General features: G+C 31.8%; 10 protein-coding genes and 2 pseudogenes across 12 annotated transcripts, besides 2 other annotated features; 8 read left to right on the top strand and 4 right to left on the bottom strand.

Moving 5' to 3' along the window:
* Positions 1 to 4,875: part of a mobile genetic element that runs on past the window's edge.
* TVAGG3_0679660 lies at positions 108 to 867 on the bottom strand (annotated as a pseudogene). Its single transcript has one exon. A coding segment is annotated over exon 1 (760 nt).
* TVAGG3_0679650 lies at positions 982 to 3,584 on the bottom strand (annotated as a pseudogene). Its single transcript has one exon. A coding segment is annotated over exon 1 (2,603 nt).
* On the bottom strand, positions 3,663 to 4,799 carry TVAGG3_0679640 (uncharacterized protein; the record flags this gene model as incomplete). Its single annotated transcript, XM_051242671.1, has 1 exon — positions 3,663 to 4,799. The coding sequence occupies one exon, from the start codon at positions 4,797 to 4,799 to the stop codon at positions 3,663 to 3,665; it is 1,137 nt and encodes a 378-aa protein (XP_051089258.1).
* A 538-nt stretch (positions 4,876 to 5,413) lies between the features above and the next one.
* On the bottom strand, positions 5,414 to 6,726 carry TVAGG3_0679620 (sperm-tail PG-rich repeat family; the record flags this gene model as incomplete). The annotated part of the gene is made up of 1 exon (XM_001317694.1): positions 5,473 to 6,726. The coding sequence occupies one exon, from the start codon at positions 6,724 to 6,726 to the stop codon at positions 5,473 to 5,475; it is 1,254 nt and encodes a 417-aa protein (XP_001317729.1).
* Positions 6,727 to 7,286: 560 nt separating this feature from the next.
* TVAGG3_0679610 (uncharacterized protein) lies at positions 7,287 to 7,511 on the top strand (the record flags this gene model as incomplete). The annotated part of the gene is made up of 1 exon (XM_001317693.1): positions 7,287 to 7,511. One exon carries the CDS (start codon positions 7,287 to 7,289, stop codon positions 7,509 to 7,511), a length of 225 nt encoding a protein of 74 aa, XP_001317728.1.
* A 1,135-nt stretch (positions 7,512 to 8,646) lies between these two features.
* On the top strand, positions 8,647 to 10,971 carry TVAGG3_0679600 (experimental autoimmune prostatitis antigen 2-related family; the record flags this gene model as incomplete). Its single annotated transcript, XM_001317692.2, has 1 exon — positions 8,786 to 10,780. The coding sequence occupies one exon, from the start codon at positions 8,786 to 8,788 to the stop codon at positions 10,778 to 10,780; it is 1,995 nt and encodes a 664-aa protein (XP_001317727.1).
* Positions 10,972 to 11,474: 503 nt separating this feature from the next.
* TVAGG3_0679580 (polynucleotide adenylyltransferase protein) lies at positions 11,475 to 12,785 on the top strand (the record flags this gene model as incomplete). The annotated part of the gene is made up of 1 exon (XM_001317691.1): positions 11,475 to 12,785. One exon carries the CDS (start codon positions 11,475 to 11,477, stop codon positions 12,783 to 12,785), a length of 1,311 nt encoding a protein of 436 aa, XP_001317726.1.
* Positions 12,786 to 12,970: 185 nt separating this feature from the next.
* On the top strand, positions 12,971 to 13,549 carry TVAGG3_0679590 (uncharacterized protein; the record flags this gene model as incomplete). The annotated part of the gene is made up of 1 exon (XM_001317690.1): positions 12,971 to 13,549. The coding sequence occupies one exon, from the start codon at positions 12,971 to 12,973 to the stop codon at positions 13,547 to 13,549; it is 579 nt and encodes a 192-aa protein (XP_001317725.1).
* A 159-nt stretch (positions 13,550 to 13,708) lies between these two features.
* On the top strand, positions 13,709 to 15,988 carry TVAGG3_0679570 (protein localization to site of double-strand break; the record flags this gene model as incomplete). The annotated part of the gene is made up of 1 exon (XM_001317689.1): positions 14,415 to 15,938. The coding sequence occupies one exon, from the start codon at positions 14,415 to 14,417 to the stop codon at positions 15,936 to 15,938; it is 1,524 nt and encodes a 507-aa protein (XP_001317724.1).
* Positions 15,989 to 16,377: 389 nt separating this feature from the next.
* Positions 16,378 to 16,668, top strand: TVAGG3_0679560 (ankyrin repeats (many copies)-containing protein; the record flags this gene model as incomplete). Its single annotated transcript, XM_001317688.1, has 1 exon — positions 16,378 to 16,668. The coding sequence occupies one exon, from the start codon at positions 16,378 to 16,380 to the stop codon at positions 16,666 to 16,668; it is 291 nt and encodes a 96-aa protein (XP_001317723.1).
* A 1,403-nt stretch (positions 16,669 to 18,071) lies between these two features.
* Positions 18,072 to 18,198: a mobile genetic element.
* Positions 18,199 to 19,213: 1,015 nt separating this feature from the next.
* Positions 19,214 to 20,447, top strand: TVAGG3_0679540 (Ankyrin repeat family; the record flags this gene model as incomplete). Its single annotated transcript, XM_001317687.2, has 1 exon — positions 19,214 to 20,371. The coding sequence occupies one exon, from the start codon at positions 19,214 to 19,216 to the stop codon at positions 20,369 to 20,371; it is 1,158 nt and encodes a 385-aa protein (XP_001317722.1).
* A 199-nt stretch (positions 20,448 to 20,646) lies between these two features.
* Positions 20,647 to 23,115, top strand: TVAGG3_0679530 (uncharacterized protein; the record flags this gene model as incomplete). Its single annotated transcript, XM_001317686.1, has 1 exon — positions 20,647 to 23,115. The coding sequence occupies one exon, from the start codon at positions 20,647 to 20,649 to the stop codon at positions 23,113 to 23,115; it is 2,469 nt and encodes an 822-aa protein (XP_001317721.1).
* Between the last annotated feature and the right edge of the window lie 242 nt (positions 23,116 to 23,357).

The raw sequence follows: 23,357 nt of genomic DNA, 5'->3' as shown, positions 1-23,357 counted from the left end.
TATCCATTTATATAAAAATAAAATCAATGTTTTAAGGGTGCCCACCTCTTTGATCAAGAATCAAAACCATCATTAACGGTTCCTTTTGTCTCTTCTGTGGTATTTTATTAAATAAATGGCATACAACATCCATTTTCACAACATACAGCCTTAGTGTGTGCTCCTGTTAATGCAGTCTTACCAATTGTTAAGCGAGTCATTGACCCATTTTTAAGTTGTAAATTAATATTCTGACCATCAAATATCAATTTATCATTTATTATATCCAAATAATTTTTAGGTGTTAATTGTTTATTTTGTCGTAAACTAACACCTTTCATTTTTTGTGCAATCTTTTTAAAAATCACTTCCATCAATTGAACCATTGAATGATGTATAACACTTAGGACATAAAGCAACCATGTTATCACCTTGTTTCTCAATTGCTAAACCCAATAACTTCTTCTCATGTGCTTTTTCTTCAGCTTTATTCTTTAATTTAGGTTTAAATTTCTCATCAAAACAGAAGAAATCAAATGGTGCGAATTTGAAAATGTTTTTATCATAAAATTGTTTATCGGTAACAATTGCTTGAAATGCTTGAGTGTTAGGAAGATTTGGGTCGCCAGCGATTGCCCAATAAGATGAATCAGTATCACCTTCAATGAAATGAAAACGATTAACATCCATGCATTTATACATAAAATCATAAATGAAAACCAAATACCAGTATTTAGCATTATCTAAAGTGAAGAATGCCTCTTGTAAACATGTATCACATCTATAAAATCTATCTTTAAGCATCACTTGATATGTATCTTCACCTATTTCTCTTATGTTTTTAAACTTATTTGACATACATGCAACGCGTGCCTTCTGTGCATTCATTATTTTAGTCTTTGCGTAATTTTGTGTATTCATTGCATCGTAACCATATGATCCATTAAGTGAAATCTTGCAAAATAAACTTTTTCCTTTATTTCCTTCTAATTCAGCCTTTTGTCTTTCGTTCATAAATTTGTTCGCAAATTCATTAAAACAAGTGTTTTTCGTAAATGTTAAAATTGATTGAATATCATCATGATAAAATGAAATCTGTCTATTAGATACCAAAGATAATAAGAAGAAAATGGTTGATATTGGTTGTGTGTTGATGCTAACTGAGTTAATTTCCTCTGTTTCTGGTCAACTGGTAGATTGTTTGATTTCATGTAATTATACATAAAACTGCCAATTGTTTTTTCATCTGTGATAATATCTAAGTTTCTTATTATCGGTAAAAAGTTTATGTAATCATTAATGTATTTTTCATCAATGTGACCCTTTACTTCAGCCACGAATAAAGTATTTTTCTTCTTAATATTCCCAGTGCTTTTGCTTTCTTTGTTGCTGTATCACAAATGATAACACCATTCAATCTTCCCGGCATATACATTTTATGGTCAGTATATTGAATGAAATCATGAGGATTAGATGAAAATGATGAAGGATATAATGAATTAAAGTCAACACCAACGAAATGAGTCATAATGTTGGTGGTGTCCTCATTTGATACAGTTTTAGTTTCTGGATTATATGAAAGTTTATTAATGTGCGTGATTCCTTTAAGATTAACACGATGTTGAACATTTGATAGACCACCAGTAATTCCATTACGGAGAATGTGATAAGCTTCAACTGAATCTAAAGTCATTGGTAAATTATTTTTTAATGCATAATTTCTTAAATTGATTCTTAAACGTTGAACATCTTCATCTTTATTTGATTTTACGACATTGCAATAACAACACATTAACTGACAATTTTCTTTGGTATGTGGTTTTTCATTATCGATTCTATCCAATGTTGGTTTATTTGCATATGTAAACGCTTTACCACACATTTTGCATTTAGATGAAAGGATTAAATCGTGATAGTATTGATAGTCATCCATTGAAACATTGTTTTTAGTATCCCTTTCTGCTTTTTCATCTTGTTTCTTATATGATTCAATTTTATATTTCCAATACTTTTTTGTTAATTCAAAACTTGATTCCACATTTTCTTCTTCTGGATATGTTTCGTTAGGATTGAAGTTCTTATATGCTAACGCGTAACGAATCATTGATGCATTCGATGATAAAGAAAGATTATGAAGCATGTCAATTTTATAAACAAATGTTTCTTCGATAATTTTATCAATTGGGTCAATCATAATTTCAACGTCTTTATTGCAATAATGAATAAAATATTCTAATCTATTCTTAAAATTTTTAGCATCATTGAGATATATTTGATAATCTGAATCGGATATTGTTTCTTGTGTTAATGCTGAATAAAATGAATCTTGAGTGAATGGTTCCTTTTTATATAATTCATCTTCGTAATTCTCCCATGTGATGAATTGATAAGGGAAAAAGGATTTAACACGTGATTTATTGTTTCCGAAATCTTGAGTGAATTGGTCTAATGTTCCACCCGCTATATAATTTCTGATGTCAATAAATCTTAATTCATATGGACAGTTTGTTTTCTTTACAATGATTTGCTTAAATTGTGAAGAAGAACCCAGCATTGATTTTATCTTCCATTTTGCAGTATTTAAATCACGAAGAATTAAATTTAAATCAAACTTTCCCGAATTAAAACCAATGATATTCACTTTATTAAATTCTTCATCTAAAAGCTCTTTAAATGCTTCCTTCTGTTTTCATTTAATGTATGAGACAAAGTCCCCGCCGTTTGGTCCGTTTGCGACTTCATTAATTCTTCATATTGTTCAATATTTGATTTAGCAACTAATGAACAGGTTGAAAATAAAAACTCAATCCAATCAGAAATAAAAGAATCACTCGAAGTTAAGCAAAAATTCCTCGTATATGTTTTATCGTTTAATTTAACCGTTGATGATACCATGAATGGTTTTAAGTAAGCGTTCAAAGTTGCACACTCAGAAAGTTGTAATTCTTCTTTAGTCTCTAATGTTTCGAAGTCAAAAGTAATATAATATCTTGTTGGTTTATAATATTCCTGCAAATTATGTGCTAATAGCCATTGATATATCTTCTGTTTCGTATATGTGGTGCATATGGTTGTTGTGTGTTTTGCAATTGAACGTCTTGAATTAATCTTCCATTATTTTCTTTACATTTCTCACAATGTTTTAAAAATCTTCTTTGGTTTTTCCTTTCTGGATCATCACGGATAGAATATACTTCTTCTTTGCAAAAGGGGCAAACTTTATATCCTGTGAGTGCTTCAACGTCTGTTATTCTGTCAGCGTGAAGTTTTCCACATGGACTCTGTGTTAATAAAATATTTACTGTTTCAAATTCTGGATCTATCATTATTGATTCCACTAATGGAAAGTCTACCTTGTTAATGTCTACGTCTTCTGGTTGAGGGTCACAATAATAAAAATCAATATTAACGTTTAACATTCTTGCTAACCTCTCACTTTCTGATGAAATGTCAAATCCTTCATATGCATCTATGGCTTCATTTAAATAACTTCTACGAGTTTTAGGATTAACACCATCAGGAATGTTATAGAAGCGTTTAAATAACCTTCTACCTTCGGCTCTTATTTGATTATCATTCATTTTAGCTGTTCCATTTTTGTTCATTTATGTAAGAATAAAAATTAAAAAATAAATAAAAATAAAGTTTATTTTTTTAAAGTCCGAGACTCAGAGAGTCCAGGGCTAAAGTCCATAAAATGAATTAAGAACACATAAATTTTTATCATCTGCGACGTGACGAATACATTTTAATTTACTCAAGAATGCGTACCCTGATACATTAAATCTAATTCCTGTCTTATTTAATTTCACAACTTTGAAAAGGAATGTATGAATAGCTATAAAATGATGAGAAGATGTTTTATGGGTTGCTTCCATTTTTTCTGAAATAAATGAATAAATATAATGTTTATAAGTTTTCATATCTTTTATGTTCTTAATAACGAATGGTATAGACCTTTCCACTTCGTCTTCCTTCGGTGCTGTTCTTTCATATGAAACATTATTGGTATCTTCAATAATGAAACCACAATCACATAAAATTTTATATGTACCAATTGTTTCTTTTGATATTTTATCTAACAAATCAAAAACTTTATCAACACCTGTACATTTATTTAAATAATAATTTGTGTAAATATCATGGTCTTCTTTCTTAATCGTATTTGTTGCATATGTTACATTTTTCAGTGCTTTTTTGAATTTTTCAGAATCAAGAGGAGGTGAAAGTAATATACATGGATAATCTCCATCGTCAATAAATTGTAACTTATGTTTATGAATAAATTTTGTGCCTTCTTCTGAAAGTGTTTCGTCAATATCACCATCTAATAAATTTTTAGTAGATTCCAAAAAGTAATTTTTATATCTTTCCTCATGTGATTTTTGAACTGCTGATTCTGAAGCTGGGATATTCATTAAACCCTCTACTTCATTCTCAGCATTTCTCAATTCCTTAATTTTTTCATCTATTTCATTTCTTAATTGTTCCAATTTCTCAATCTCATCGTTATAATATTCATCTTGTTTAATTTTTTCTTCAAAATATTCAGGAGGTGTTTCAAGGCTCTCTGAGCCCAGGTCCTCTGGACCATAAAGAGGAATATTCTCCTGTTTTTCAACTTTTTTGGGATATAAATATCTCATTATAGCCTTTTTAGTAATTGGTCCGTTATATTTAAATTCATTCAACAATCTGGAAAACTCTTTCACATTCTGCATATATGTTGGATAAGAACCGTCTCCAAAATTTTCTAAAATATTTTCTAATTCTGAATTAGTGAACTTTAAAGATTTCAATGAATTAGTTGTTATACTCATTTATTATAAAATAAAAAATAAAAAAAAATAAATTTAACTTAGTTTTAATTTTACGTAAGAATCATACATTTTTTTAATGATTTATTCAAAAACGTAAGAATAAAAACCGTAAGAATCATACATTTTTTACTTCATATGTTAAAAAAAATGATACAAAATCGTTCAATATCGTATGAATTCTTACGTTTACAAAAAAAGTCACACAACCCGTCAACATATACTACTTAACATTTTTAATATTTACATTTTAATGGAGAGTTTACTGTGAAACTCTTCAACTATTATAATATATACTCACAGATTTTGTAATTCTTTAAATAAAGTTTATAAAATGTATTTAATTAACCTTTTTTTCTATTCAAATATGCGTCTTAAATATACGCAAGAAAAGTGTCTTGATAAAAAAATCAGTCCACATAAAGTCTTGATCTGGATCATTAACTAATTTCAATAATAATTGAATTTCAGAACAGATTATCAAGATTAAATGCATGTTTTTGTGTATAGTATTTTTGAAATTCTCCTTTTTTATGATATATTTTGATGATTCACGTTTTTTGAATTTGATATCTTGATTTTGAAGAGAAAAACATAGGATATATTTAAATCATTGTAAAATTAATAACATCTTTAGTTATAAAATAAAATAATTTTGAAGGAAAAAAGAATTTTCTTATTTCTCATCCGGAAGTGCGTAGTTCTTACCTGGAACAACATCAAGGTAGTCCTTTCTACCAATTGTAATCATTGGGCCACGCATTTCAGGAAGCATATTGAATCCAGCGTTTGTAGTATCAGATTTCGGTTCTGGCAAACGTCTTCCGATTTCGGAGCGTCTTCCTTTGAGAAGCTTGTCGTAATCTGGAACGTAATCAGCTGGGCCTGGTGTAACAGCTGCTTCGGAACCTGCTTTCTCGCGACCTCTCATTGTATATCTCTTTCCTTTGCCGATTGTTGTACCAAGATCGTAAGCGCCAGGACCTGGTGTCATAGCGCTGGTTGTACGCTTAGAAATATCACGACGATTTCCGAATGAATACTTAGCAGAGCCAGATCCGAAAGCTGGAGGTACGTAATCGGGTCCTGATGTAGCTTCTGGCTTGTGCATTTCTGTACGTGCATGGAAAACTGTTTTACGACCTTCTGTTCCGAATTTTGAAGGAATTGCGTTAATTGGAACGTCTAATGTCTTTGTCTTCTGTTCGATACGATCATGGATGATGCATTTACGAGCTCCTTTTCCAATTTGGGACTGGTATTCGTATGCTGCTGGGCCTGGACTTGAATCAACTTTTTCTTCTGGACGACGGCTGTGGAAGCATGATGTTCTCTTGCTTAATGAGGAAGGAACAACGTATTCGCCTGGACCTGGTGTAGGATTCTTATCTCCAGTGCGAATCGTTAAATGACTTCCGATTGTATTTTGACGAACTTTTGGCATTGTTGCATCGTAGTTTGGTGTATAAGCTGATGGTCCTGGTGCGGCTGATTCTGGTCCATCTCTTGGGAAAACACGAGCTTTCATAGTGTATTTATGACCTCCAGCACCGATTGTTGAAGGAATAACGTATTCACCTGGTCCTGGATTTGTATTTTTTGCATCTGTCTTTGGATCCTTTCTCATATGGAATGAACTTGCTTGCGATCCCTTACCAAATGCAGGTGGAACATAATCTGGACCTGGAGACTGGTCTAATTTGCTATCTTTTGGTCTACCGTGGAATGAAAACTTAGGTCCTTCACCAACTGTTGATTTTAATGCTTGGTATTGAGGACCTGGTGTTTCATCTTGACGATCTTTAGGTCTTCCTTTGATTGTAAACTTTGGAGCATCAGAACCGAATGCTCTTTCTGTCTTGTATTGATCTGGGCCTGGTTGGTGCGATTTACTCTTGATAATATGAATAACAGTCTCTGTGCTCGTCATGCTTATGAAATTAACGTGCAAAAATCACCCTTCGAATATTTTAACAAAAGCCAATGGTAAATATGAGTTATATGTTACAAAATAATCATTTTTGCACTGCAATTATTCTCTGAAAATGATAATTTAAAAAATCCAAAATCAAAAAAATTATTTTGGTTAATAATTTTAAACATTTCGGAATCATTAGCTATTAAACAATCAAATGACATCTCATATTAATTGCAATTACAATTCCATAAACGTATTTTTTAAGATAAAATTATTAAGAATTATTTGAATTTTTTATATTTTCTAAAAAATTTGGAAAATTTTACAGGCAATCTTGCTTAATAAATCATTTGTTGTTTTCTATTTTATGTATTCTATTTAGATTTTGTTAGAAAATCAATAAATCTTCAAAAATAACTTTTATCTTTTCCAAATTTTAGCCATAATCCTTATATTTGTGGATAAAATTTAATTAATGCAACACACAAAACATATTTCTTTATTCAAATAAGATCCGATTGCAATAAAATCCCAGCGGCGAAATTTTACAATAACCGTAAAATCTTTGTCATATGTTTAGCCTCATTTTCACCTTATTAATGATCAATGGAGGCGTTAAATCAAGTAACAAGCTCACAGCAGGTACCGTTTGGATAACAATGGGTGTTGGAATCCTTTTCTTGGCATTAGCAATCTTATTAACGATTTCATGTTTTTGGGTAAAGGAAGTCAAACCAGAAGACGAACAAAGATATGAAATTTCAAATTCACCGATCAATCTACACGGTAATAATTAATAATATTACATTCTTTGTTGTCATATTTTTTATGTGATTCATCAAAGTACCACTTCACTAAATATTGTAGTTATTTTCTATTCACTTATTTTCGATTTTTATATCTACCCATAGTTTCTCCCTTGTATCTGAAATATTTCGTTTTAATTTAATTCTGATTTATGATCAAAAATTCACATACATATCTACTATCTACATATAAGATTTTTCAAATTACTTAAAAATATACATTATTCTAAATATTGAATTTCATTACTGTCAAAATTCTGAGTTTTGATATAAAACAAAGAGTCATTCATGCACAAATAACTGTGTTAAACTAATTATGATGCATTGTTTCAGTTCATTGGGCTTTGAGATATCAATTCAAACATTTCGAGCCTTTTGTAAATGCATGATCTCATAAATTTAGCCAAACAATAGTTTCAATATGAAAATTCATCCAAATATCCACTTAATATATCTTTGATAAAGCAATTTAAAAAATTGTTCTTAAAACTACAAATGAATCTTTGATTTTTTGACTAAAACTATAACTAACAATCACCAAAATGGAAGATAATTGTATCATTGATAACCACATCATTTTTGAAAGTATTCCGATCAATTTGAATTCAAATCAATTTGAAAATTTACTAAGCTTTTTTCCTGCTCAAACTGCTTGAAACTCTGATGTTTCGGCAAGAAATATCTAACCAAAACCAAAATCTTACGAACAATGCTCATTGTTTTCATTTATTATAATACAAAAACAGAATTTAATCCAAAATTTTGGACCAATATTGAAATCAGCAAGAATTTATCTGGGTTTAATATATTTTTGCCATAATTACAAAACTATATTAACAAATGACATAAAATCATTATGAATGCCATCAATTTTTCTCCAAATTAAAAAAAGTTTTTAATTATTTGATTTTTCCAAGGGAAATGTATTTATCTTACATAAACAGTTATAAATTTTATGCTTTCATGGCTATTACGACATATCTAAAAAATCGAGAAATTTTGGATAACGTTTTTACTGAAAATTATAAAGTTTTTTAGCTTTTGCATTATCCACAAACTTTAAACATTACAATATTTTATTAATCAAAAGATCGTTATTTCGTGTAAACACTTCTCCAAAAAAACTCAAAAATTTTTTTTTCAGGAGTTTTTTGAAATTGGGCTGTTCATCTTCTTCTCCTTCCGGTGATACGGGAAACTATAAAAGAAGGGGCAACCAGCTAACGAACGACCCTGTAGCAGCTCGATCTCAGTCTGGAGTCTCCATGGATTTTGATACTGTCAATATGGTGTATTTTGATGAAATCTTAACAAGCACAAATACGATTGCAGTACCGAATAACATGGCTCCTGTTGTATGCTTCTCGAAATCATCATTTCCAATCTTTTTAGCGCACATGCCAATGAAAAATTCATTTCAATCGAGTTGCAGACTACCTGCTGCAGCGGCCTACGTTGCTAACAGATCTAGAATTATATGTTTCCCTCAAATATCATACTTTGAATCAAAAATTTACAAACATCAAGATACTCGACAATTTATTTTCAACGCAATCTCTTTTATCAGCGGTTCAGCTAAGAATAATCAGAAAGGTCTTGCTTTATGCTTCAGCTCAGATATAAATGCAAAAATTACAAAGTTTTTCTCAAAATATCAGTTTAATATCGAATTTGCTAATTCTTTACCTAGCGATCTTAGTGAATTTAAGTTTTTAATGATACCAAGCTCTTTCAACCTCAACGCTTATGCAGAATCAGTTAATAATTTCTTAAATAACGGAAATGGCATAGCTGTCTTCTTTGATCCAAGCCAAAACTCAGATTTATTCATAGTCAACGATTACATATCAAAATGCGGTCTCAGTTACGTTCCAATTTCAGTAGATTTTGAAACAAAATTTTTAAGCACGACAACAACCAATGATTTCCAAAGTTTATGCGAAAATTCATTAATACGTATTATCCAGAGGTTCAAAAATGCTACACGCCAACATATAAACTACGATTCATCTTTCAGAGATAAAATTGACGTTTTAAAGTTCCACATGTTGGCCTGTGGTGTATACAATCCATCAGAAGTTCATTCCTGCTACAGATCATGCTACAAATACCTCGAAAGAACGAAATTCAAAAAAGGATCTTCATATTGCCAAACAGATGTCCAAAGATGCATTGCCGAGCTCATGCTTTGCATTACAGAGAACATAGACCCTCACGAATACCTCATGCTGCCAGATATTGATGAATTTCCAGGAACAATCGAACAAAGTGAGACAAGTTCATTCGAAATCACAATAGATGTCAAAAAAAAATCATGGAGTACAACAGGACTTTGGGCATTGCCTGGAATCTGCATGGAAATCGAATTCAAAAATGATGATTGGGAAAATGTCATCATTCAGGTCGGATCTCATACCGAAGACTTCCTACAAACAGATATTCCATGGCCAAGATGGCCAGTTGTCTACAGAACTGTTCAAGCTCAGAAAAAGTTATCATTAACGTCTCCTACGGGCGGAATCATATACCTTTACCTCAACGAAGGCGAGAAAAGTAAGTCTGTATCGGTATCTTTCACCAACGTCATTCAATATCCCCATGCAATATTAGATCAACCGACAATCTGGGATGAAACGTGTTTTTCGATGGCCCCGTGGTGCGAGTTTGACTGTGGTAACATTGTTTTTACTCTACCAACGACGAAATCCAGAGAAGCCGATACAGATTGGCTTTTAACGCAGTATTGTAAGCTCGTAACGAGTATTTGGGATTATTTCGAGGTCCCTGATGAAGAGCGAATCAAGTACAGAGTTGTTTTTGATATTGCATTGTCCGGTGAAGGGCCAACCCTCGGATATCCCATTGTTTTGCTTACTTCCTCGGCTTCAAACATCATACAGAAGGTTTCCAAGCCGAACTCAGATATTTTCACGCTTACTTCACTCCTTGTCCTCTCGAACATCAATGAAGGAGCATTTTCTCCGCCGATAGAAACCGCCGTTTCAGCACTTATTGCGGAGAAGATCCTTTCTCAGCATTTCGAGTCTGTGGAACACTTCACGTTCGATGACAAGGATGTTTCTTCGATCTACAACTCACTTTGCGAGTTGCAAATGGACAGCGAAGAACTGCACAAGGCCTTGAAAGCCGGGTGCATGGAAGAGAACGGAAATGGTGACGTAGTCATCGCAAAACTCATGGGAATAGGACCAGGAAATGAAGAAGAGGATAATGGTGAAGATTCACCTGAAACTGCTTAATTAATTATACATGTTTATATTTCTTTCTTTTTATTTTGTATTTTATTTTAAAGTTATTTTTTTTAATCAATTTTCATCTCAATTGGATTGAACTTGTCATTTATTCTATACAAGATAATGATATGAATCGTGATAGAATGTCAAGCACTATGCATGTTTATAATGAACTATTTGCATTAGAATGAAACAGCAAAGGTAACTATACATTCAGTTACATCAATTTAATGAAAACATTTTTCGCATATATCTTTCTATATCTTTGTTTCAGTAAAGAAAAGGCTGATATCAGTGAAACATAATATGCTGTTGCAGCATTAATGTATATCAACATAATATGATTGTGATAACTAAGGATCTTTGATACAAGATATGTATAAAATAAATTATGAATGAAAGGTTAAAATGCTCTTCCTTTACATTGTATTGAACTGTACAATAGTAAATACAGATGTAATGATTAGATAGGGTGAGATATGGTATATGTATGATATTAAATCAGTAACATCAATTATCATAAATCTTAACTATTCTGTTCAGATAAAACAATTCAAATGATATAGTAGTATATGTTAATGAAGCTTTAAGTTCATGCTGCCTGAGCTACAATCAATTAAATATAAATTTGTCATGTAAATTATTTTTGTTCGTCAAAGATTTTGTAAACAATGTTTTTGACAGAGGTCAAAAATTTTATATGTGGGCGCGCAGGACGGTCTCATTCGAAAAAGATAGTCGAATGGGACCATGGGCCAATAGCTCTGGCTATAAAAGCGAGAAGCTAGAAGACAGAATAACTGACGAGCTTACAGATTTAGAAAATTGGCTAAAACCAAGCGAATCAGAAGAGCTCAGTCGACTTCTTACAATACGCAGATTTGTTAATTTCATTGAAGAATATTTTCGTCCATGTATTGTAGTCACACAAGGTTCATCAGCGACAGATACGTTTTTACCTACAAGCGATATTGATTTAATTGTTACAAATCTACCTGATATACAAGATGAAGTAAGAATCCTTAAGAATATTACAAAATTATTCTGGCAACACCAATTAATTGTTCAAGGATTCGTAATTCCAGGTGCAAAAGTACCAATTGCGAAGTGCATTGACAGAGCATATGGCTATAATATTGACATTTGCATAGGAAACGCAAACGGATCACTCAACGTGCCAAGAGTTAAAAATTATTTAAGTCATTACCCACAGATTCGACCAATTCTGATGTTCCTGAAAGCATTGACATACGTTACTGATACAGATAATCCAGCAACAGGTGGATTTGGATCAAATCACTTATTAAATCTAGTTATCTTTGCAATACAAGCATTTCCAGAAGCTAAATCAACTGGTGAACTACTTTTGAAGCTCATGGATTGCATTGCAAATAAATTTAATTATTTTATGTGCGGAATTTCAATTGTTAATGGCGGTTGCCTGTTTTCCAAGCCAGATACCAATAATATAGACTTCCAGTGTCCTCAAGCCTTCGTTTTTGAGGATCCTCAGATGCATAATATTTTCTTCGGTGGCAGAACCCATAAAATGCCTTTATTAGTCTCCAACTTCAAGAAGGCCTTGGTACATGTCAACGCTGTTGATCCAGAACATTCTTCTGCCCTTACAGCGATACTTGGAGATTTACATGAAATTTCTGAGCGAAGACAGGCCATAGACCGAGTTGCAAGGTTCCTGAATGGTTCGTTGAAGGACTTCGCTTGCGAAATTGATTTAATGTCGAAATCGGCTTGGACATCTAAGAAAATTGTTCCACATCACGGTATCGTAAGAGTCGGACCAGATGCAAATAGAGCGCAGTTAACAAGGTCAATAAGTAACCCAGAAGGCTTTGATTCAAAGAATCATGCGAAGAAAGCTTGGCAACGCGCTTTGGAGAAGAGGCAAATGATAAAGGAAATTAAGAAGGAAGTAACACACTCAAGAAGTATCCCTGATTTTAAAGATTTCAAAAAATCATCCCCTTTTAAGAAGAAATTCAGAAAATAATCGGAAAATCAATGTTTTCTGTTAATGTGAAACGGATTCCTTTGATATAAATTTATAGAGATTTTTTTTGTCTTGTAAACTATTTATGAAAAAATAAATTCTATTGCAAACGATTATTTTTATTTCAAATAGTAATTCCTAATATTTTTTTGCCATGTAAAGTAAAATCTTTTGACAATTTTTTAATGTCTTTGCAATTGCTATCGAAAATCATTTTAATAGCAATAGCAATTTCAAATATCTTAACATATATGACTATAAGAAATTGGTTAATGAAATCAAAACTAGGTATTATCGATTCTTCAATATTATCAGATTTATTATGGACATTTTTCATAACAATCGTATCCACATGTGCTGTCCATATGTCATACAAAAAGAATTTAACTACAGTTTTATTCTTAATTTGCTCAGTTCTTACATATCAAAGCTGTTATATTTTTTACAGAGGATTTTCCTTATATTTTGATCCAGCATCATTTATTGGACTATACGGCTCGTATTGGATGGATAATCCAAAGCACCCAATTTTTGGAAATATCAGCCGTGAATTTAAATGCTGTGGTTTTCACAAAGTTGATGAGTTTTCAGATATAAAATGCAGATACCCTAAGGCAATTCCATGCTTAATGGCCATTTCGGAAGCACTTAATAAATCAATCAAAGATTCAGGCTTAGTTATTTCTGCACAAGCTGTACTACTTCTAATTTCAGCAATAACCATATTTGTTTATTTCTTAATTGTTACAAATTCATTGAAATGAATTAATTTGCTATCTGCTTATAATAACTGAAATATTTCGCTATTATTTCAGTTTGTTGTGTTAAATAAATGTTATGTTTATCAACTCTTTCAAATCTTATTAACAGTTCCTCATAATAAATTACCCTCAATTTTTTACTTTTGCAACTCAATATGGAGAATTTTTTTCAAATTATAGAACTATTTGAAATACAATAGAGACCAACACTGATATGGAAGTATAGGATATCAAAGAACCTTTATAATGGTAATACTATGATGAACAAATGCTAAAATCTGACTCGGTTATAATCAAATTTTTGATCTCAGGGAAATTGAAAAAGTAAAAATTTGAGGGTATTTTGCAGAATTACCCACAATTCAAGATATTATTGTGCAATCATACATTGTTTACTAAAATCGTAATGACACAATTTGATCAGATACAGAAATGTCGAAATAGTGTCAGAAATATAAATAATTGATGCTGGTATTGATTCATGAGCGAAATATTTGATGAGATTACTGAGAAATTTAAGGATCATATATACGTTTCCGTTAATCTGATATGAAGATTGAGAAATGAGATTTTATATTCCTAAAGTAAACTCAGTTAATTCGAGTTTATGAGTTCAAAATGTTTCTTCATTCAAGGGGATAATATAACTCAAGAAGGTTTTGGCTGATTTTCGCCAAACTCAGCATTATACATATATACACTATGCATAGTCTCTAGCAAGAGTTTCAGGCAAGATATTGGTTGGAAGGAAGTGATTCAAGCAATTTATTGATTTTTTTTTTCAAAATTTTGATTGTCATGTTTTGTAAAATCTTTCTGAATTTTTAAACGTTCACAAAATTTATCGGGCGAGGAATTCACTCAAGAAATGTCTTTTAGGAGTTTTACGTTTTCTACTGGGGTTTCATCCGACAAAGACCGAGCAAGATCAATCCTTAACAAGCTATATCCAGGCATTAGAGAAGTTAAAACTCCATTAGGGACAGAAACGCTTACAATTGCAACTCAAAATGAGATAATGTCAGTGTACGGGTCTCCACGATATTATGCAACTATATCAGTACTAGAAGATGTTGACTCTATGAAATTAGATAGAATTCCTTTTCCTTCAATACATCAAATCGCATCCTTGTGTTTTAATAGGGTTTATGCATTAATAGTCGGTTTCACACAACAAGAATCATTAGAACTTGCAAAATATATCGTCCTTCTCGGTGGGAAATTCACTCCTCATTTCAATTCTGATATAACAGTTGCCATTTCTCCTACATTTCTATCTTCCCGCATCAACCAAGTTACAGAGATTAATATTCCAGTAGTTACAAGCCAATGGGTCAAAAAATCTTTTGAATCATTAACTTGTTTTGAGCCAAACAGTTGTTTACTGCCACCATTCTCAGGATTACAGTTCACATCTACCGATTTGACACCAAGTGAACACAAAAGAATCAGAAATCTTGTAGAACAAAACGGCGGATTTTGGAGTGATCTTTATAACGAGAAAACATCAATAGTTATATCACATTCATTGTGTACATCACGAAAAATCGAGCTTGCTCTCAAAGAAAACGTTCCAATCATCAAACCATCGTGGATTTACGATTGTTCATCTAAATTCGTTCCACATCAGAAGTATTTAATCAACTGGTGGTGCGAATCGACCAACAAGAGTGATCTCTTTGCTGGAATGTCGTTTTCTATCCATTGCGACGTTAATAATTTGGATGTTTTAACAGAGATCATTAAAATGAATGGAGGAGAGATGAAAGAAGATGCAAGTCATTATATTGTACCTTACGACTTCAAAGGAACAGGAAATTTTGTAACTCCGAGGTATATCTACGATTGTGTCACAGAGAAAGAGCTTCTTGATACAAAATCCAATGTTCTTTATACACCACTAGGTTATAACCTGCCTCTTGATGATTGTAAGAACAAAATTTTTTCATTATTGGATTTACCGGAGACAACAAGACAATTTGTCGCAGAAGGTGTTCGAATTATAGGTGGGAAAGTCATTTACAAGGAATCTAGGAACTCAGATTTCTTTGTAACAACAAAATCTTTCAATGACAAGTGCGTTTCATCGTATTTCGTCATTGATATCCTTGAAAAAGGAAAGATTCCTAACATGAAATGCTTCCCAGCCCTTCCTCAGACCCCTCTTTTGAAGAAAATCTGCATGGATATCATTAGACAACCGAAACAGAACATGCAGAGCCCCGCAACAGCAGTTCCTATCGAAAGTGTTGATGATTTCACCCAGAAAGTTTCTGCAACTTACTCACAAGATATTATTGAATATGATCTTGTGATTTCACAGTCACAGTTCGTCAGCAATAGCAAAGGACAAAATGATCCTTTGATGCTGATGCTGAACGACGAAAGATAATTTTTATCGTTTTTTTAATTGTTTGAATTAAACCATGTTTTATATTTGTTTGGAATCACATCATAATTTATATACATATGAATGCAATTGCAAGTGATTTTAATTAAATTATATTTATTTTTTGATTTGCTATTGATATTTATGTTTTCATTACATGCAATGAGAAATTACGATAGTAAGATTCAAATCTGATTTAGGCTATCAATTGAATAGTTTACTTGATTTCATCTCTATAAAAATTGTATCGCCTCACTTTAAATACATCGTATTATTCACGATCAATTATTATATGTCTATAATTTAAGTGTCAGAAATTCTCAATTTGTCAATTCTAGATTTTGATGAAATTTCAAATAAGAGCCGGTGTTGATGAAATTGTAATAATTTTTATTTTATGAATTCAAAAAGGGATTTGTAATCTTCAGAATTTAGTTTTCTAATGAGTGAAGGACCTATTCAAGATTTTGAATTCATTGCCACTCATATCAAAGATTACATTGATGATTATAAGTTCTTCAATGTATTTGAAATCGATGATATACGTCAAATCATGAAATACGCAAATTTAAAGTCGGAAGATTTCATTTCTCTGCTTGAACAATCCAGATCTGCAATCAAAGCAAATGATCTATATACATGCATTCGAAATGCCAAAGTTTCAATTCTTAACTACAATGAGGCAATTTCAACACTTAAATCTATTCAAAAATACATGAAACTAAATGTATAGATGGTATTATTGATGTTTTAAGTCAAAATGAGAAAGGAACATCCGAATCAATTCAATTGCCAAACTCTCAAAACATAGAGAATGAGTATTTAAAGAAAATCAATGATTTAAAGAATTCAGATGATTTCGATGCAGTTTACAAATTCTTTGATGAACTTTCCAAAGCAAAAGATCAAATAAGAAAAGCAGTTGAAGAAAAGCTTTGGGAAAAAGAAGATAAAAATAAAGAATTCAACATTCTTCATTTTGCATGTCGAGAAGGAAATCTGAGTCTTGTTCAATCTCTCATTGAATTTGGCTGCGACAAAGAAACAAAGAATAATATAGGACAAACACCACTAGCTATTGCATCAAAAAGTAACAAACTTGACGTCGTCAAATATCTTATCTCAGTTGGAGTTGATAAAGAAGCAAAGAACAATAATGAAAATACTCCACTTATTTGGGCATCAGGAAATGGTCATCTTGAAGTTGTTAAGTATCTTATATCAGTTGGGGCTGATAAAGAAGCAAAGAACAATAATGGAAATACTCCACTCATTTTAGCATTAATAGAAGATCATCTTGAAGTTGTTAAATATCTTATCTCTGTTGGGGCTGATAAAGAAACAAAGAATAATGATGGATTTACTCCACTCATTGCTGCATCAACTAAAGATCATCTTGAAGTTGTCAAATATCTTATATCAGTTGGAGCTGATAAAGAAGCAAAGAATTATAATAGACTTACTCCACTCATTATTGCATCAGGTCAAGGCCATCTTGAAGTTGTTAAGTATCTTATATCTGTTGGGGCTGATAAAGAAGCAAAGAATAATGATGGACTTACTCCACTCATTTGTGCATCAGCTCAAGGTTATCTTGAAGTTGTCAAATATCTTATATCAGTTGGAGCTAATAAAGAAGCAAAGAATAATGATGGATTTACTCCACTCATTGCTGCATCAACTAAAGATCATCTTGAAGTTGTCAAATATCTTATCTCTGTTGGGGCTAACAAAGAAGCAAAGAATAATGATGGATTTACTCCACTCATTGCTGCATCAACTAAAGATCATCTTGAAGTTGTCAAATATCTTATATCAGTTGGAGCTGATAAAGAAGCAAAGAATTATAATAGACTTACTCCACTCATTATTGCATCAGGTCAAGGCCATCTTGAAGTTGTTAAGTATCTTATATCTGTTGGGGCTGATAAAGAAGCAAAGAATAATGATGGACTTACTCCACTCATTTGTGCATCAGCTCAAGGTTATCTTGAAGTTGTCAAATATCTTATATCAGTTGGGGCTAACAAAGAAGCAAAGGTGCTTTTTATAACTGCAGCAGATATGGCATCATCTCAAGGTCATGACGAAATAGCTCAATATCTCAAATCAATTGAAGCTAAATAAAATTAAAATTAAGGGTGCACTTACGCCCCTATGACAGGGCCTTCAATCCAGATATTTAAGGTTAAATTTCAATGGTGCTTCACGCCAGTTGTCAAAAATTTGAATTAAAGTCTGATGGGCGTAAGTGCAGCCTTAAAATTAAATTAAATTAAAAAAAATTAAATTGAAAATTAGTGTAGCATTCGATTCCTTATAATCATTATTGCCGAAGCTACCCCATCAAAGTTAATACTATTCTATTAAAAAACCTTGATATAAAAGTAGTTCAATTTTTAATTTTTCAAATTAAGTGATCAAATTAATGAATAAAAAAGAAACGAACGATAACAAAATAAAAAATAGTCCTGCTACAGTTTGTTGGCAATAGCAAAGAACAAAATTAAGTATTTTTTAATTGTTTGAATTAAATATGTTTTATATTTGTACTAGAATCACATCCTAGTTTATGACCATGCAAATTGATTTCAAGCAATTTCTATATATGCGACTATAAACTTGAAATCATATCCTTCGCGTGTAAACCTTTCAATTCCCTTTTTTAAATTTTTTTGATTTGCTATTAGGTGGGATGGGATGTCAAAACCGCCAGATTTCATTCTACATTACATAATATCAGAAATTCTGATTTTGAGACTCAAATTTAATTAAACACCATAAAAAATTCAATTTGACCTCATCTCAATAAAAATTTTAATCACAATTCATCATTTACTATTTAATGCATATTTATTAGTTTTACTAAGCAAGAAGTCTCAATTCGAGATTGAGAGTAAAACTGTTTTCTTCTCTCAAAATAGTCTTACCAAAATTTTCCAATCGCTGACCTTTCTCTCAATTTTTATCACTACTTTTCAATTGCTTCACAAAGCAATCATATTGAACAATTAGTATCTATTAATATTCATTTAAAATTTATTTGATTATTCATTCAATTTATTTTTATAATTTCTACTTCATTTTTCTTTTAGCTGAAATGAGTAATCTCGTTCAAGACAAAGTGATATTCCAGACTATCTCAGCAAAATTGCAGAATTAAATTCAAATTCTTTGATGTACTTGTCAAAACAGGAAATCATAAAATTTTCGGAAAAGCAGTTGATGAAAAACTTTGGGAGAAGACAGATAAAATTAAAGAATTTAATGTACTTTTGATGGCGTGCGTAAAAGGAAATCTCGGATTAGTTAAACATTTAATCGAATGTGGTTGCAACAAAGAAACAAAAAACAAAGGACAAACTCCACTCATTATAGCATCCCATAGTAACAGTCTTGAAATTTTCAAATATCTCATTTCTATTGGAGCTAATATAGAGGCCAAGGATGATAATGGATTCACTCCACTCACGTTTGCATCAGGAAATGGTCATCTTGAAGTTGTTAAATATCTTATATCAATTGGAGCTAATAAAGAAGCAAAGAATAATAGTGGATTTACTCTTCTCATTGGTGCATCACATCGAGGTCAACTTGAAATCGTTAAATACCTTATTTCAGTTGGAGCTGATAAAGAAGCAAAAGATAATAATGAATGGTCTTCGCTCTTTTATGCATCACTTCGCCAACATCTTGAAATTGTTAAATACCTTATTTCAGTCGGGGCTAATATAGAAACAAGGAATAATTATGGATTAACCCCACTCAATGCTGCATCAATCCACGGCGCAACAGAAATTGCCAAATATCTAATCTCTGTTGGAGCTGATATAGAAACACGAGCTAGTGATGGATCAACTCCACTCATTTGTGCATCAACACGAAACCATCCTGAACTTGTTAAATATCTTATTTCTGCTGGAGCTAATTTAGAAACAAAGAATAGCTATGAATCAACTCCACTCCTTGCTGCATCAAATGTAGGCAACCTTGAAGTTGTTAAACATCTTGTCTCAGCTGGAGTTAATAAAGAAGAAAGGGACCAAGATGGATATACTCCACTCCTTTTAGCATCAGCTCATGGCCATCTCGATATTGTTAAATATCTCATATCTCATGGAGCTGAAATAGAAGCAAGGGATGATAAGGATAAGACTGCTCTCATAGTTGCATCAGGAAGTGGTCATCTTGATATTGTTAAATATCTTATCTCAGTTGGAGCTAATATAGAGGCTAAGAATAATTCTGGAAGCACTCCACTTCTTTTTGCATCAGGATATGGCCATCTTGATATTGTCAAATATCTTGTTTCAGTAGGAGCTGATAAAGATGTAGAGGATGAAGATGGGTATACACCACTTTTATATGCATATGCAGAGGATCAACTTGATGTCGTTAAATATCTCATTTCAGTTGGAGCTAAAGTTCCTGATTGAGATTATAATTAACATAGAATTTGCATTGTGTAGGATGTGCTGTATAAGTTTATTTATTTATTATTTATTTATTATTATAAACAAAATTCAGAAATATTCGAGATATTTTTTTAATGTTTTCTGATTTAGTGAGATTTCAGAACTGGGTTGTGGATAATCTTCATATTGGAATGAAGGTCAGAACATCGACCTTTATAAACTGATTGCACAGACTTTATATAACCTGAGAAACATTTTTTTTTCATATAAATAATCGTTGATTTTATATTGAAAAAATGGACACATCAGGATCGACATCACCCGGTCGCTCTTATGCTCTCAATTCAAGTCCATTAAGTCGTTTGAGCGAATTACTTAAGGATGTCATCGATAAAGAAGTTCCACAATTGAACGATTTCACAAATGGAAGGTTATTTTTAACTAAATTGGGAACACAACTATCAAATACTCTCCAATCTTCAAAACACACACCAATATCTTACGATCTTGCCAAAATGATAGATTTTGGTTTTCGTTATTTCTTAAATGAGATTGTTACCGAAACAAAGAATTCATGCTTATCATCAAACGCTTTAACACGATTGCACACCCCACCAACACTATCACTCGACAATTCAGATCAAGAAAATCAAGAAGTTGACAAGTTAAAAGCAGATTTATTTTTTGTTCGTAATGAAAAAGAAAATCTTACACTCGAATTAGAAAATCTTAAAACGAAAGTCAAAAATACTAAAGAATCATTGATCCAATCCAAAAATCAATATTCGCAAATGACAAACCAATCCCAAACGAAAATAAACGATCTCCAAGCATCGTTAAAGCAGACTACTAAAGAGCGCGAGGAATATCGAACGCAAGTTAACTCTCTTCATGAAAAATACGTAACATCTCTAAATGATATCCGAGATTTAGAGAACAAAATGCATAAAATTGATGCCGAACTTACGTTATCCAAGCGATCCGCAAATATTTCTAAAGCAAAAGTTTCAAAATTGGAAAATCAAATTGAAAATCTTCAACAAACCATTTCTACGCTTTCCGAATCAGCTAATTCACCAGTAAATTCAAGAAGATCATCAAATGCTAACCAAAACAGCTTTACAGAAATGAAACTCTCTCCACAAAGAGAAGTTTCTAATTCTTATAAGTCAACAGCACAAGAAACTCTTAAACACGCACAAGAGAAACTTGATGAAACCAACGAAGACATGATTTTGGCAAATAAATTGAAAGCAAAAATCGAAGAAGAAATTAGTAAAGAAATAGAACTTCCTGATAATGCAGAACAAGAAAGCGAACAACAGAATGAGCGGTTCGATGCTCTAAACAGATCAATTAGTGACCTTGAGGAAGAAAAATCTAAATTACTCGGCGGACTCAATTATTACAAGCAAATTGTCAATAATATCAAGGATGAACTCGATTTCAAAGGCAATGAAACCGAAATTTCCTCAAATATTAAATTATTAATTTCAAAATCTCAACAAAATACCGAAAACTTTGATGAAAGAAGCAGTTACGAGTCTCTCATTAACGGATTAGTCAATTTTATTGCTAAATTCGTTAATAATGATGATGTCACGAGTATTCCTTTGAAATCTTTAGTTCCCATCAATAAAAACGAGTCAATTCTTGAAACTGTTAAGTCAGCGGTTACAAATTCCCTCAATTTGGTCAGTGAATCCAATGAAACACCTATTTTTGAAGCATCAACCGGTTCCGACAAAGCTGTAGAGGACATTATGAACATATTAATGCCAAAGAAGAACTACAAAGTCTTCGCAGTCGTCTCTCTCCTTTCATCTGTCAACGGAAGACTGATTGAAATAATTAATGAGAAAAACCGTCGAACGAAGTCATTATTACAGTATTTCCCTGACTCCTCTGATGACAACATCCTTAATAATGTTCTTGATTTCGTTCGAAATCTTCAATCTACCTTTATAAACGCAAAACACATTTTAACTTCACAATTTCAACGAGAAATCGACGATCAAAACGATGTTCGATGCATTTCCATGTTTGTTGATGAATGCAGCAGCGTTTTGACTAACATGGAAGTCGAACTTCGTCCAATTCTTGGATCCGACACAGATTTCGCAGAAATTCCTATCAAAGCGCGTACAATTATCGATGAAGTTAAGCAAACATCACTTTCCTCCACCAAAGCAAACAAAACAAAGCAAGAAGAAGAGTTCCAAAAGTTAATTTCAGAAAATTCGGAATTACGAAACAATATTCTTCAACTTCAGACACGATGTAACAGATATACACAGCAGATACAAGCAGTTGAAGCCGAAAACATTGGAATTAAAAAAGAAATGAACGATAATAAATTAGAATTTGAGAAAAAGATCGAAAAAATCATGAAAGATGAACAGGATAAGTATGTCAATGAGCTCCAGAAGGTACAAAAGGCATACGATGATCATAAAGCTGAATTAGAACTAAAGAATCTAAATTTGAGTTCCAAACTGAAAGCAAGTCAACAAAATGCTGAAGAACTATCATTGTTGTACCAAGAAAATGCTTCAAAACTCAGAGAAAAAGAATTTTCTCTCGAAAATATTTCACCTACAAAGAATTTCGATAATAGTTATTTAATTCCTATTCTATCTCAATGCTTTGTAGTCACTGGCCAATGGAATGAGTCAAAAATACAAAAAGCAGTCGCTACTTTGATTGCTAGACTGCAAAGACTGGAAAAGGAAAGAGCTACAGCATCTAGAACACCAAGAAAGTAAATTTTATATATATATTTTTTATTGTTAGAAGATTAAAAATTATAATATACTTTTTATTATGAGTGTACATCTTAACACACAATATTATATTTTTCATTTTCATTCTTTAAAATAATGCTCATCCTTAATAATTGCATTATTTTAATAACAAAAAAGATTAATAGTCATATGAGGACATTACTAATTTATATATATATTTTTTATTGTTAGAAGATTAAAAATTATAATATACTTTTTATTAT

Source organism: Trichomonas vaginalis, chromosome III (assembly GCF_026262505.1).
Source record: "Trichomonas vaginalis G3 chromosome III, whole genome shotgun sequence".
NCBI lineage: Eukaryota > Parabasalia > Trichomonadida > Trichomonadidae > Trichomonas > Trichomonas vaginalis.
Note: the sequence above shows the minus strand (reverse complement) of the source record. Positions and strands in the feature narration are given on the sequence as shown.